Source organism: Salvelinus fontinalis, chromosome 21 (assembly GCF_029448725.1).
Source record: "Salvelinus fontinalis isolate EN_2023a chromosome 21, ASM2944872v1, whole genome shotgun sequence".
NCBI lineage: Eukaryota > Metazoa > Chordata > Actinopteri > Salmoniformes > Salmonidae > Salvelinus > Salvelinus fontinalis.
The window spans coordinates 47,491,100-47,505,091 of NC_074685.1; the positions used below are offsets into that span (position 1 = coordinate 47,491,100).

Here is a 13,992-nt window from a genome sequence, read left to right on the forward strand (position 1 = left end):
TAGTAAAATCTGTCCTCAGTCCATTAACACCCGTTTACACGAGAGCAGAGTTCTCAAGAAGACGCAAGGTCACGAGGATAACCTTGTTTCATTTTTGTTTCGGGCTGTTGGGTAGGGGAGTCGGCACTCTGCAACACACACTACTCTGTCACACAATCAACAAAACATTATATTATGACCGTTCCATCGCATTCCATTTGCATCGGCAGCATTCTGAATAAACTCAGCTCTCGGGAGCACAGACACTGTGTTGACATATTTTCTTGAAGCGAACAGGCCTTGGTAATGAAGGCAGGAGTTGTAAACATCCCTCTTTGCCAATGAAACGTTGCGATGGGACCACCAACGCTGGTTGATTCCCCAAATGGCATTCTATCCCCTATGTAGTGCACTACTTTTGACCAGGGCTCATGCGGTAGTGCACTACGTAGGGAATAGGGTGCCGTTTGGGACTGCCATGGGTCTCTATCTACCTCGGAACATTCCAGAGGCGGCTAAAGAGGGCTGCCACTCCCTGGATGTATCTCAAATGGCCCCCTGTTCCCTAGTGCATTACAGACCCCTATGGGCCCTGGTCAAAAGTAATTCACTACATAGGGAATAGGGTGCCATTTGAGACGTAACTTTCTCTTGATGGCGTTCTGCTGTTTTTGAGATGGCGTGAAGTCTCCACCAAGGCAAACACAACGGAACACAACACCAGTGGCTGGGGTGGGATTAGTGGGAACGGCATGGCGACAGACAGTAAAACAACTCACACCTCTTCATTCTTCTGCCTCCCGACATCTGAGTCATCCTTTTGGCTTCATAGGAAAAGTCTGAGTCATATTTTTGGCTTCATGGGAAATTCAACTGCTAAGTCTAGTTTGCTGCTGCGCGGCTGAGCCCATTGTTATTGCGACTGATACACAGTAGTAGAGGTGTAACAGTGTTTTTATTAGTGGTATGGGATACACATGGTATACACCGTTCAATGAAATGCTTACTTGCAGGTTCCTTCTGGACAATGCAACAACAATAAGAAACAATAATAATACCATATTTTTAATTTGTTTTATTTAAAATAAGAATATAAACAAAGTAAATGACTCAGTAGAATATATATATATATATTTTGTTTTTTGCATTGTAGATAAAAATTGTCTTCACCAACCACTGGAGGACCTTACAGTCGTAGATAGAGAAATTCTCGTACCAGGCTGTGATGCAACCGGTCAGGACACTCTCAATGGTGCAGGGGTAGTATTTGGAGAGGATCCGGGGCGTAATGATGAATTTCTTCAGCCGACTTATGAAATAGAGACGCTGTTGAGCCATCTTGACAAGAGTGGTGGTGGTGTTGGTCCATGTCAAGTCCTCTGATGTGGATGCAGAGGAACTTAAAACTGTTGACTCTCTACTGCAGTCCCGTTGATGTGGATCTGTGCATGTTCCCTCTGCTTCCTCCCTATAGTCTCACTCGTCTTGGTTGGTTATCAGGACTACAACCGTGGTGTCGTCAGCAAACGTGATGATGGAGTTGGTGTCGTGCAAAGCCAACAGAGAGTACAGCAGAGGGCTGAGGACACACCCCTGGGGGGCCCCTGTGTTAAGAGATTGTTGCCAATCCTCACAGCCTGTAGTCTGCCCGTCAGGCAGTCCAAGATCCAGTTGCAGAGGGTGCTGTACAGAACATGACCAGCCTCTCGAAGCACTTCACGATTACCGTGGCGATAGTCATTTGAGCATGTCACCTTCTTTTTCTTGGGCACTGGGACTATGATGGTGTCCTTGAAGCAAGTGGGGTATACAGCCCGGGACAGGGATAGGTTGAAGATGTCTGAAAAGACGCCCACTAGCTGGTCAACACACACTCTGAGGACGTGGCCAGGGATGCCATCTGGGTGGACGGCTTTGTGAGCATTCACTCTTTTGAGAGTTTTTCCTCACGTCAGCCTCGGAGAGCGAAAGCACCTAGTCGTCTGGAACAGCGAGAGTCCTCCTGGATGGCTCGGTATTGTCTACCTTTGTAGTCTGTAGTTGCCACATGCGTTGCGGATCTGAGTTGTCGAACCTCAATTAAAAGTTTGAGTCTGTATTGTCTTTCTGCGTCCATAAATATGCTCATATCTGTTTATCATGTATGCATCGCGCACCACCGAGTCATCGGGATTCGTTCTACTGACATTGAACGCTGCTATACAGGCTCTCAGCATGGTACAGATTTCTCCGTTCATCCAGGGTTTTTGGTTGGGGTATGTCCGGATTGTTATTGTGGGTACAACATCATCAACACATTTCCTAATGAAACCTGTGACTGATGTTGTACACTGAGTGTACAAAAGGGCACCTGCTCTGTCCATGACATAAACTAACCAGGTGAATCCAGGTGAAAGCTATGATCTCAAATATTAATATTATTATTTCTTTTTTTAAATGTACACCTTTTCTCCCCAATTTCATAGTATCCAATTGGTAGTTACAGTCCTGTCCCATCGCTGCAACTCCCGTACAGACTTGGGAGAGGCGAAGGTCGAGAGCCGTGCGTCCTCTGAAACACAACCCAGTCAAGCCACACTGCTTCTTGGTACAACACCCGCTTAACCCCGCAGCCAGCCGCACCAATGTGTCAGAGGAAACACTGTTTCCGGGAGACCCGCTCCATGGGTCTCCCGGTCGCGGCCGGCTGCGACAGAGCCTGGACTCGAACCATCTCTAGTGGCACAGCTAGCACTGCCATGCAGCGTCTTAGACAAGTGCCACTCGGGAGGCCCCATTATCCCTTATTGATGTCAATTGTTAAATCCACTTCAATCAGTGTAGATGAAGGGGAGGAGACAGGTTAATGAAGGAATTTTTTAAGCCTTGAGACAATTGAGACATGGATTGTGTATGTGTGCCATTCAGAGGGTGAATGGGCAAGACAAAAGATTTAAGTGCCTTTGAACAGGGTATGGTAATAGGTGCCAGGTGCACTGGTTTGTGTTAAGAACTGCACCGCTGCTGGGTTTTTCACGCTCAACAGTTTCCTGTGTGTATCAAGAAGGATCTACCACCCAAAGGACATCTAGCCAACTTGACAACTGTGGGAAGCATTGTAGTCAACATGGGCCATCCCTGTGGAACGATTTCGACAACTTATAGAGTCCATGCTTCATGAAATTGAGACTGTTCTGAGGGGGGGAGGTGTCTTAAAGTAATGATGGACTGTCGTTTCTCTTTGCTTATTTGAGCTGTTCTTGCCATAATATGGACTTGGTCTTTTACCAAATAGGGCTATCTTCTGTATACCACCCCTACCTTGTCACAACACAACTGATTGGCTCAAATGCATTAAGAAGGAAAGAAATTCCACAAATGAACTTTTTAACAAGGCACACCTGTTAATCGAAATGCATTCCAGGTGACTACCTCATGCAGCTGGTTGAGAGAATGCCAAGAGTGTGCAAAGCTGTCATCAAGGCAAAAGGTGGCTATGAAGAATCTCAAATAGAAAATATATTTTGATTTGTTTAACAACACTTTCTTTGGTTACTACATGATTCCATATGTGTTATTTCATAGTTTTGATGTCTTCACTATTATTCTACAATGTAGAAAATAGTAAAAAAAATAAAGAAAAAACCCTTGAATGAGTAGGTGTGTCCACACTTTTGACTGGTACTGTAGTTCTATCATTATTCTCAAAACAGCATTGAGTCTGCCTCCTCTGTCCAGCACTTTACTATTCTGTGTTGATGGTTCCCTCTTGAGTTGCTGCTTGTAGGCGGGAAGTAGGAACAGAGAGACGTTATCTGATTGTATGCAAAAACAGTGATAGAATTAGTTGCTATTGACTGCATGGTAATATGTATGTCAGTGGTATTGGTCCTATATCCATGGCAACTGTGTGGATTGTGGGCTAGCCTTGTGTCTAAGCATGTTTTCATAGTATTTTTGTTTTATTTTATACTTTGTAGCCCTAATCTCACATTGAACAGACTATTGAGCAGACAATTGTCTGTTTTTTTCTCCTTCAATCTCTATTGTACCATTATACAGATTCAATTGACTGTACATTGTACTCCAACAGACGTATGTCTGTTCTAAATAGAATGGATAAACAGGAAATGAATGGGAGTGAATAAAAAATAATACACAAAAAATGAATGCAAGAGAGGCTTGAGGCACAAACGTTCATATTTTCCAGATTCCTGGAGGAGCTTAGCATTACCAGCTGTGAAGGTTTTAGGGGGGGGGGGGGGGGGGGGGGGCAGAGCTGCTACCCTGGTGCGTACCACAGACATCCCTCCCTCCAGCTGCATCTCTGCTCGCAACGAGAACGCGAGCCGGCGTACACTAATTATAAACATCATGCCATATATCCGCCCGGCCTCAGCCCAACCTCAAACTCAGCAACCCCAGCCTCAGCCCCAGTCTCAACCTCGGCTAGCCTCATTCTCAACCTCAGCCCCAGTCTCAACCTCAGCAGCCTCATTCTCAACCTCAGCAGAATCAGCCCCAGTCTCAACCTCAGCAGCCTCATTCTCAACCTTAGCAGAATCAGCCCCAGTCTCAACCTCAGCAGCCTCATTCTCAACCTCAGCAGAATCAGCCCCAGTCTCAACCTCAGCAGCCCATTCTCAACCTCAGCAGAATCAGCCCCAGTCTCAACCTCAGCAGCCTCATTCTCAACCTCAGCAGAATCAGCCCCAGTCTCAACCTCAGCAGCCTCATTCTCAACCTCAGCAGAATCAGCCCCAGTCTCAACCTCAGCAGCCTCCTTCTCAACCTCAGCAGAATCAGCCCCAGTCTCAACCTCAGCAGCCTCATTCTCAACCTCAGCAGAATCAGCCCCAGTCTCAACCTCAGCAGCCTCATTCTCAACCTCAGCAGAATCAGCCCCAGCTTCAGCAACTCTTCCCCAGCTGCAATTTATGATCAACTATGCGCACTCTTCCCAGAAGGCTCAACATTTTCAAACGTCGTCATCTGGTACCATCCAGCCCATAAACACAGTGAATGCATCCTAAATGGCACCCTATTTCCTATGTAGTGCACTACTTTTGACCAGAGCCCTATTCCCTATTTAGTTCACTACTTATGACCAGGGCCCATAGGGACACACCCAAGGACGAGTGGGCAGAAGGGTTGGTGGAACGTATAAACTGTGAAATTCACTGCAGGCTTTAAAAAAAAAAAAAAAAAAATGGCACTTGTGTCTGGGGTCAACGGAGGTCGTTGAGTGGTGTGTCTGGCATGCTTGTGAATAGGCGGTATTATACAACACAGCATAATCCCACAGCTTGAGGCCGCACATAATATTTTTAATGAAGTCATCAAAACATGGCACATTTAGATTGCCGGGGCCCTCCGCCTTGCCGGGGAAGTGGTGGGCCAAACTTTCCACATCAACGCTCGCCAATTAATGGGTTTTGAACTGACTCGGGAATGAGCTCGAGATACTTTGAGGATACGTTTTTGGAAACCCTACACAGCGCGATGTCTGTCAGAGAGCCCGTTGTGCGCGAGACGGATGATGTATCTAATGGATTCGTACTGTACTCAAATAATGAGACAGAACAACCGTTGGGAACTTTCGATGAACTTGGGAAACTACGATAGGTAAGGGATCTGGAATGGTGATACAAGCTGTGTCTGGAGAACAGTTATTGTAAGTAGTAGAAACAACAGGACATTATTATTAGGTATTTATTATTATTTTATTATATTAATCTATAGATTAATTATTATCAGGATCGGTCTATAGCTGAATATAGAGCTCAACTCTTGTCTTTTCTCGGCGTGTCTTAAACCCATGCAAGCATCAAGTGAGTTCTGGCCTTCTTTGATATTCAATCTATTTTAACTTTAAGAATAAACTGTGTTGATAAAACGGCAATTCTCCAATTCATTTTCTGAAGAACATTTCGGAACTGAATTGGAAGGGATCCCTACCCTGTTAAACATGAACTCGGGAGGTGGTGACAGTGATGACAAGTTGCGTGATACTCACCCAGGCGTGGCGAGGTGATGGTGTTGACGTTGATCCTCTCGTTGCACGCCTGCTGCTGACATGGCCGGTACGCCGCCGGCTTCTCCGACGAGAAGCACTCGTTGCCGTGGCGCCCGGTGATCTTGTGCATGCACTGGATAACCCGGGACTGCATGCTTTTACCACAGGTGACCGAGCACTGTCAACACCATAACACACAGCATAAGATTATGTCAGTGGCCATAATGTCAAATACAATGCAAAATATAATAATAATAATATATTTACTTTTTGTTATGAGCTCATACTTATGAGTTAGGAACTCCCCTCAGCTGGTTGTCTAGGTCTCAATTGATGAGTTAGGAACTCCCCTCACCTGGTTGTCTAGGTCTTAATTGATGAGTTAGGAACTCCCCTCAGCTGGTTGTCTAGTTCTTAATTGATGAGTTAGGAACTCCCCTCACCTGGTTGTCTAGGTCTTAATTGATTAGTTAGGATCTCCCCTCAGCTGGTTGTCTAGGTCTTAATTGATTAGTTAGGAACTCCCCTCAGCTGGTTGTCTAGGTCTTAATTGATGAGTTAAGAACTCCCCTCACCTGGTTGTCTAGGTCTTAATTGATTAGTTAGGATTTCCCCCCAGCTGGTTGTCTAGGTCTTAATTGATTAGTTAGGAACTCCCCTCAGCTGGTTGTCTAGGTCTTAATTGATTAGTTAGGAACTCCCCTCAGCTGGTTGTCTAGGTCTTAATTGATTAGTTAGGAACTCCCCTCAGCTGGTTGTCTAGGTCTTAATTGATGAGTTAGGAACTCCCCTCACCTGGTTGTCTAGGTCTCAATTGATGAGTTAAGAACTCCCCTCACCTGGTTGTCTAGGTCTTAATTGATGAGTTAGGAACTCCCTTCACCTGGTTGTCTAGGTCTCAGTTGATGAGTTAGGAACTCCTCTCACCTGGTTGTCTAGGTCTTAATTGATTAGTTAGGAACTCCCCTCAGCTGGTTGTCTAGGTCTTAAATGATGAGTTAGGAACTCCCCTCACCTGGTTGTCTAGGTCTTAATTGATGAGTTAGGAACTCCCCTCACCTGGTTGTCTAGGTCTTAATTGATGACTTAGGAACTCCCCTCAGCTGGTTGTCTAGGTCTTAATTGGTGAGTTAAGAACTCCCCTCAGCTGGTTGTCTAGGTCTTAATTGATGAGTTAGGAACTCCCCTCACCTGGTTGTCTAGGTCTTAATTGATGAGGTAGGAACTCCCCTCAGCTGGTTGTCTAGGTCTTAATTGGACACATTGAAAAGAAATAATAGCAGACACTCCTGCCCTTCATGGAATGAGTTTGACCATGATATGATATCCGTTTGATTACGAAAGCATTATGACTTTTGACCTCATGTTAAGTGTCACCTACCACAGTCCCTGGTCCGTGCCCCAGTATGTGGCTGTATGTATGAGTGTTCCATATAATGAGCCTGCATCACTCACTTGGGCCAAGCCAAAAGTCTCTGAGGTGAAAGACCTGCCAAGGCATGAGTGGAACACCGGCTTCAGCGATTGGCTGCGGCCAGCCCGAGCTGTTTCCGTGGTCGGCTGCTGTTCGCCAAAACACAGAGATACTCAGGCCTAAATATGTCCAACCCGGCAGAGACAGAGTGAATTTATACAGGAGGCGCTGCGATGAATAGGCGATGAATAGTGGCAGAGCCAGATTAATATAGTCTTGTAATCCCTTCTCCAATGTCTTTTTTAAAAAACAGCTTTCTAGACATTCAAAGAAGTGGGGGTTGGAGAGATGGAGTCCGTCCGCTTTCAACTCGAGGCTTTTTCGACATGAGCTAACTTCGTAATGCATTTCTGTGGAGGTGAGTGTTTAAATAACAGACAGCTGTTGTGACTAGAACAGCATGTTGGGGATCAGGCATGTCTGAACGGGGTGAGCGGGGAGAGAACAGCCTCGGCGGCGCTCCTATTCACCCGATACATTAGTCTGCTTTAGCCATACTGAGACTCGGGAAGATGGCAAATACATCTCAGGGTTTGGCAGTGATATGACAGAGCACTCTCCATGACAATTTGTAGATTTCCAGATTTCCACACAGAGAGAAAGAGAGAGAGAGAGATCTAGACAGAGATCTAGACGTGGAATACAACAATGCAACAGACAGGAAATAATCAAATACGCTTTTCAAAAAGTAAAAGTAAGCCCATGTATTTATATAAGGATAGATTTAGTTAAAAATATTTTATAGGTGTGATTGAGTTCATTCCCATGTATTTACTGTACGGCTACAGTAGGCTGTGAACATGTTATAACGACTATGTCAAGTCATCTAGGGGTATTTTTATTAGCATTACCACACATGATGTGGTTTATAGTCACATATTAAGGGATTTGTGGTTCTGCAAGCCACAGGCGAAGCAAATAAGAGAAAAAAAAGATTACTCGAAAACAAAGCGTCCGTTCCCAGTTCTCACAACCTCACCCCTTTTGCCATCCCATTGGAACAATGTTCACAAAGGGACGAGCCATCTGAGTCAACTGTTAACACGGTGGAAATGTGGATTATTAGTAGGGTTGCAAAGGGTCAAAAACTTTCCGGTACATTTTCCATGTAAATTTGGGGAATTTTGCTTAAATTCATCAAAAACGTTAGCTTACAGTTAACCTTTTTTGTGAGATACTGTCACGTTCCTGACCTATTTATGTTAGTTGTTATGTGTGTTAGTTGGTCAGGACGTGAGGTTGGGTGGGCATTCTATGTTTTCTGTTTCTGTGTTGGTTTTGGGTTGCCTGGTATGGCTCTTAATTAGAGGCAGGTGTTTGGCGTTCCTCTAATTAAGAGTCATATTTAGGTAGGCGTTGTCACAGTGTTCGTTGTGGGTGATTGTCTCCTGTTTCTGTGTCAATGTTACACCATACGGGATTGTTTCGGTTTGTTCGTGCGTTTATGTAGTCTGTTCCTGTGTCGGCGTGCTTCGTGTATTTGTAAGTTCGTTTGTTCAGGTCTGTCTACATCGTTTTGTTATTTTGTTAGTTATATCAAGTATAGTTTGTTTTCGTCTTAGTTTGGTCTGTTTTGTTTATTTAATAAATCATCATGTATTCACAACCCGCTGCGCCTTGGCTCGATCACTACTCCACCTCTTCTTATGAAGAGAGAGAGGAACGCCGTTACAGATACACACAAGGCATTTCTAGGTCTTGTGGCATATTTTGGTTAAACTATCCCCAATTTAATGGAATTGTAACCCTCTGTATCCACAGTGCATTCTTCCATCACATGTACAGATGATTCTCTGGATAAGAGCGTCTGCTAAATGACTTAAATGTAAATGTAAATCTTGCACACTAATGAGATGCTATTGAGCCCACACTGCCCACATTACTACACTGTCTGAGCCAGGGACTACATGCTTTCTGGTAAGTTTTGATTACAGTACTGGGTGGGGTGAATATATTTTATATGACATACAGATTTTTTGTTAACTAGTAAATAGTAGCCTACAGCAAAGTGTGTTTAAATCATTTCTAATTTGTTAACAATTTCCGGTAGTTAGTTTTTGCTACCATTGGGGTTTTAGCTTGTTAATTCACCTGTTTCCATACATGTTTCATTTTAAAACATTTATCTTACAAAGGAGTTGTTTAATCAAACTGCTTAACTATTTATATGTACATGGAATTATATTTGTATTTTTTTAACAAATTTTTTCTAATCTTTACAGGAAAATGCCACGAGCGCTATCTGATGTGTGGAGACATTTCACTGTAGCAAATGTCAAATTAAAAGCTGTGTACATTTGCAAATACTGTGCAAAAATCATATGTGAAGAATGCAACAAAGATGCAGAATCATTTTGCCAAGTGCATAAAGTTCCCTCAGCGCTCACAACAAGCAACCTCTGACAAAAGTCCTTCTACTTCTATTCGAGGTGAAAATGATGAATCAGACACCTTATCGATAGCAACAGCTCATGGTCCTTCTAGAATCAGAAGTTTTTTTGACTCGATGGAGGAACGTAGTCAGAAAATAATTAACTACATCATCTCCACCCCTCAACCAGTATTCTACAAGAGCACAGATACAAGGGACAACTACATTGCAGATGAGGTCTCTACATTGCAGATGAGGTCTCTACATTGCAGATGAGGTCTCTACATTGCAGATGAGGTCTCTACATTGCAGATGAGGTCTCTACATTGCAGATGAGGTCTCTACATTGCAGATGAGGTCTCTACATTGCAGATGAGGTCTCTACATTGCAGATGAGGTCTCTACATTGCAGATGAGCTGAAGGCAGTCATCAATGACCTTGGACCACAGAAGGTATTTGCAATGGTGACAGACAATGCTGTGAACATGAAGGCTGCTTCATGAGGAGTCCTACCCTCACATCACACTCATTTGCTGTGCTGCTCATGCATTAAATCTGCACATCAAGGACATCATGGCACTGAAAACAATGGATACACTCTACAAGAGAGCCAAGGAAATGGTTAGGTATGTGAAGGGTCATCAAGTTATAGCAGCAATCTACCTCACCAAGCAAAGTGAGAAGAATAAGAGCACCACATTGAAGCTGCCCAGCAACACCCGTTGGGGTGGTGTTGTCATCATGTTTGACAGTCTCCTGGAGAGGAAGGAGTCTCTCCAAGAAATGGACATATCACAGTCTGCCGATATGGACAGCCCCATCAAAAGGATCCTTCTGGATGATGTATTTTGGGAGAGAGTGGTAAGCAGCCAGAAACTCCTGAATCCTATAGCAGTAGCCATTGCACGGATTGAGGGAGACAATGCCATCCTGTCTGATGTTCAGACTCTGCTTGCAGATGTAAGAGAAGAAATCCGTACTGCCCTGCCAACTTCACTGTTGCTAAATGCAGAGGAAACTGCAGTTCTGAAATACATCAAAAAGCGTGAAGACTTCTGACTGAAACCCAATCACGCCGCAGCGTGTATGTTGGACCCCAAATATGCTGGCAAGAGCATCCTGTCTGGTGCAGAGATCAACAAGGCCTATGGTGTCATCACTACTGTGTCTCGCCACCTTGGCCTGGATGAGGGCAAGGTTCTTGGCAGTCTGGCGAAATACACTTCCAAGCAGGGCTTTGGGATGGAGATGCAATATGACAGTCGTGCCAACATATCTCATCAGCCACCTGGTGGAAGGGACTTTGTGGATCTGAGGCTCTTTCCCCTGTTGCCTCCATCATCCTCCAAATCCCACCAACATCAGCCACCTCAGAGCGCAACTAGTCCTTGTTTGGGAACACACACCAAAGCATGCAACAGGCTGACCAATACAAGGGTTGAAAAATTGGTGGCCATCTGGGCAAATTTGAGGCTTTTTGACCCTGACAACGAGCCATCCTCAAAAGGTTGGAAAGTGACAGTGAAGATGAGGCCTCAGAGTCTGATGTCCAAGAGGTGGACATTGAGGAGGTCCAGGGAGAAGACATGGAAGCCTGAGAGGAAGACAACCAAAGCTTTAGTTTCTACACTATCATTTTACAGATGTTGAAAACGTTTTTGGGAGACGCGATGGATCATTGAGGATCATTCAATATTCCCTTTCTTTTGTTGTTCAGTGAAATCATCCCATGTGAAGAGTCAACTCATTTAATTTAAATTCAATTCGTAACTAAATTGTTTTTTTTTTCTATTGGAAGGATCTAATCATTTTGCAATTATTGTCTACTTATGATAAGGTAAAAGGTTTATGTTTCTGTCTCCATATGATATGGTAAATATATCTACATTTAAATGGTATTAATATTCATTTGCATATGTTTCCGTTAATTCCCATATATTCTCGTTAATTCTCATATATTCCCGTTAATTCCCACGGAAAGTTTCCACCTCTGAATATTCCCCAAAATGTGCAACCCTAATTATTAGTATTGCCACCGTCCAGTAAACATGGAGTTCACAGTACATTGAACATACAAAACAAATGCCGTATTACCCCTTACACCTCAACTGTGTCCCAGTTCAAAGTCAGCTTACATAGATGATATACTTTGCATCGTCCACCAAAATGGTTTAAAACGACACTTTTATCTCAGTGTGGCTGGCAGAAGCTATGGCAGACACCTGACCGCCGTTACAAACCACACGTTTTGCTAATACAGCAGAGAAGCCTACGGTCATTTTACGAGCTAATTTGTAATTTAGGTCATTGCTGGAATCAGGTTTGAGGTCAGTAAGATTGGAACTCAATTCACTTACTGTTTATTGTGGAACTACTCTCAATCGGTGAGATGATACAGACAAATAACAACTCAAATAATTAAATAGAACACTATTATTATCATTATTATTAAATTATTATTATTATTAGTAGCAGTAGTAGCAGTAGTAGTAATAGTAGTAGTTGTACTAGTAGTAATAATAGTAGTGGTAGTAGTAGCAGCAATAGTAGTAGTAGCATTAGTTGTAGTACTAGTAGTAACAATAGCAGTATAGTACTAGTAGTAATAATAGCAGCAGTAGTAGTACTAGTAGTAGCAGCAGCAGTAGTAGTACTAGAAGCAGAAGCAATAGTAGTAGTACTAGTAGTAGTAGTTCTTAGTAGTAGTAGCAGTAGTATTCGTAGTAGTAGTATTCATATTAGTAGTAGTAGTAGTAGTAATAGTAGTAGTAGTAGTAATACTAGTAGTAGTAGTATTCGTAGTAGTAGTAATTAGAAGTAGTATTAGTAGTTGTAGTAATTAGAAGTAGTATTCGTAGTAGTAGTAATTAGAAGTAGTATTAGTAGTAGTAGTAATTAGAAGTAGTATTCGTAGTAGTAGTAATTAGAAGTAGTATTAGTAGTAGTAGTAATTAGAAGTAGTATTAGTTTTATATCTATATGTACCCACCTTGGCCCAGTCTCCTGTCCTCCAGATGTAACACTTGGAGTAGTCCTCACAGTCCTCCGTCTCACGGGGCAGGGTCGACAGGTCACACTTCTTCCGTGGGTTGGTGCACTTCACCAGCCGATGGCGCGCCCCCCGCCCACACTTCACCGAGCACTGCAACACAGGATGGATTGGGCTGCGTCTCAGTACATTCATTTCCAATGGAAATGCCTTGCAGCATTGCGTTGCACTACTTTTGACCTGGACCCATAGTATCTGGTCAAAAGTAGTGCACTATGTAGGGAATTGGACTCATATACACATTAAGTATGGTAGGTATCTTGGATGTGTCAGACAAGGTCAAGAGGTTAGGATGATCTGATGCCTTGATCACACCGACAGCGTCATCTGGTTATTTGTGCAACAAAAGTTCAACATTCACTTTTCTGCTACCGTTTCTGTCAAGCAGTCTACGCATACAGTTTGACGTATAAGTTTGATAAATTCAACGTATGAACCACACAGAACGCACTTCAACTGCCTCTGTAACACAACGCTGCAATGAAAACACAGCGTTCCAGAAAGAGACGTTTTATTCCAAAAGGAGCATGGCTGTCATAATGTGTTGATGGCTCTATGCTTGTCTCACCTCCATTTTTCTGTGAGGTCAAAGGTTAGGTTTCTGCCATATTGCCTTTGACTGTCAATAGCTTCTTTATATCAGTGGATCATTTTTTGTCTTTCTACATCAGAAGCACTGTTTCAATCTGTCGGGGCATATTAGGTAGCTAGAGAGTCTGACAGAGATGACCCAATCAGCCACGAGGCAGTGCACTTGAATGTTACCCCTAGGCATTGAACTCGAGTCAGTTTTACTTCCTGCCAAGGAGTGGTTGCATACAGGACTGATTTAGTGTGAGCTAATTCCAGATCAGTCTGGTGGTGGGGTGGGGGGGGGGGGGGGGGGGCAACTTCATCCTGTAGCCTATCTATCAGGCCACGTCACTCTCTATCCCTTTATCCTCCTCTCCTCTCTTTTCACATCTCCTCTCAAATTCCAACTTTTCTCTCCTCTGCCCCTACGTGTTCACAGCTGCCTGGGGGATTGGACCAAGGAGGGGTGATCAAAGGCAAGGACATTCACTGTCAGTCTTGGCCCTCTTGGCCCGGCCCCGAAAAACCCCCCTGGTGTTGGCAGATGTTT

At 43.7% G+C, this 13,992-nt stretch overlaps 1 protein-coding gene across 1 annotated transcript in view; it reads right to left on the minus strand.

The window, feature by feature from the left end:
* Positions 1-13,992, minus strand: part of LOC129819043 (A disintegrin and metalloproteinase with thrombospondin motifs 19-like) — a 169,110-nt gene that overhangs the window by 5,056 nt on the left and 150,062 nt on the right. Inside the window, exons 21-22 of the mRNA XM_055875548.1 lie at positions 12,810-12,962; positions 5,975-6,152 (exon numbers count right to left, since the gene is read on the minus strand). Of these exons, the coding sequence (XP_055731523.1) occupies positions 5,975-6,152; positions 12,810-12,962 (331 nt within the window). The remainder of the gene's footprint in view (positions 1-5,974; positions 6,153-12,809; positions 12,963-13,992) is intronic.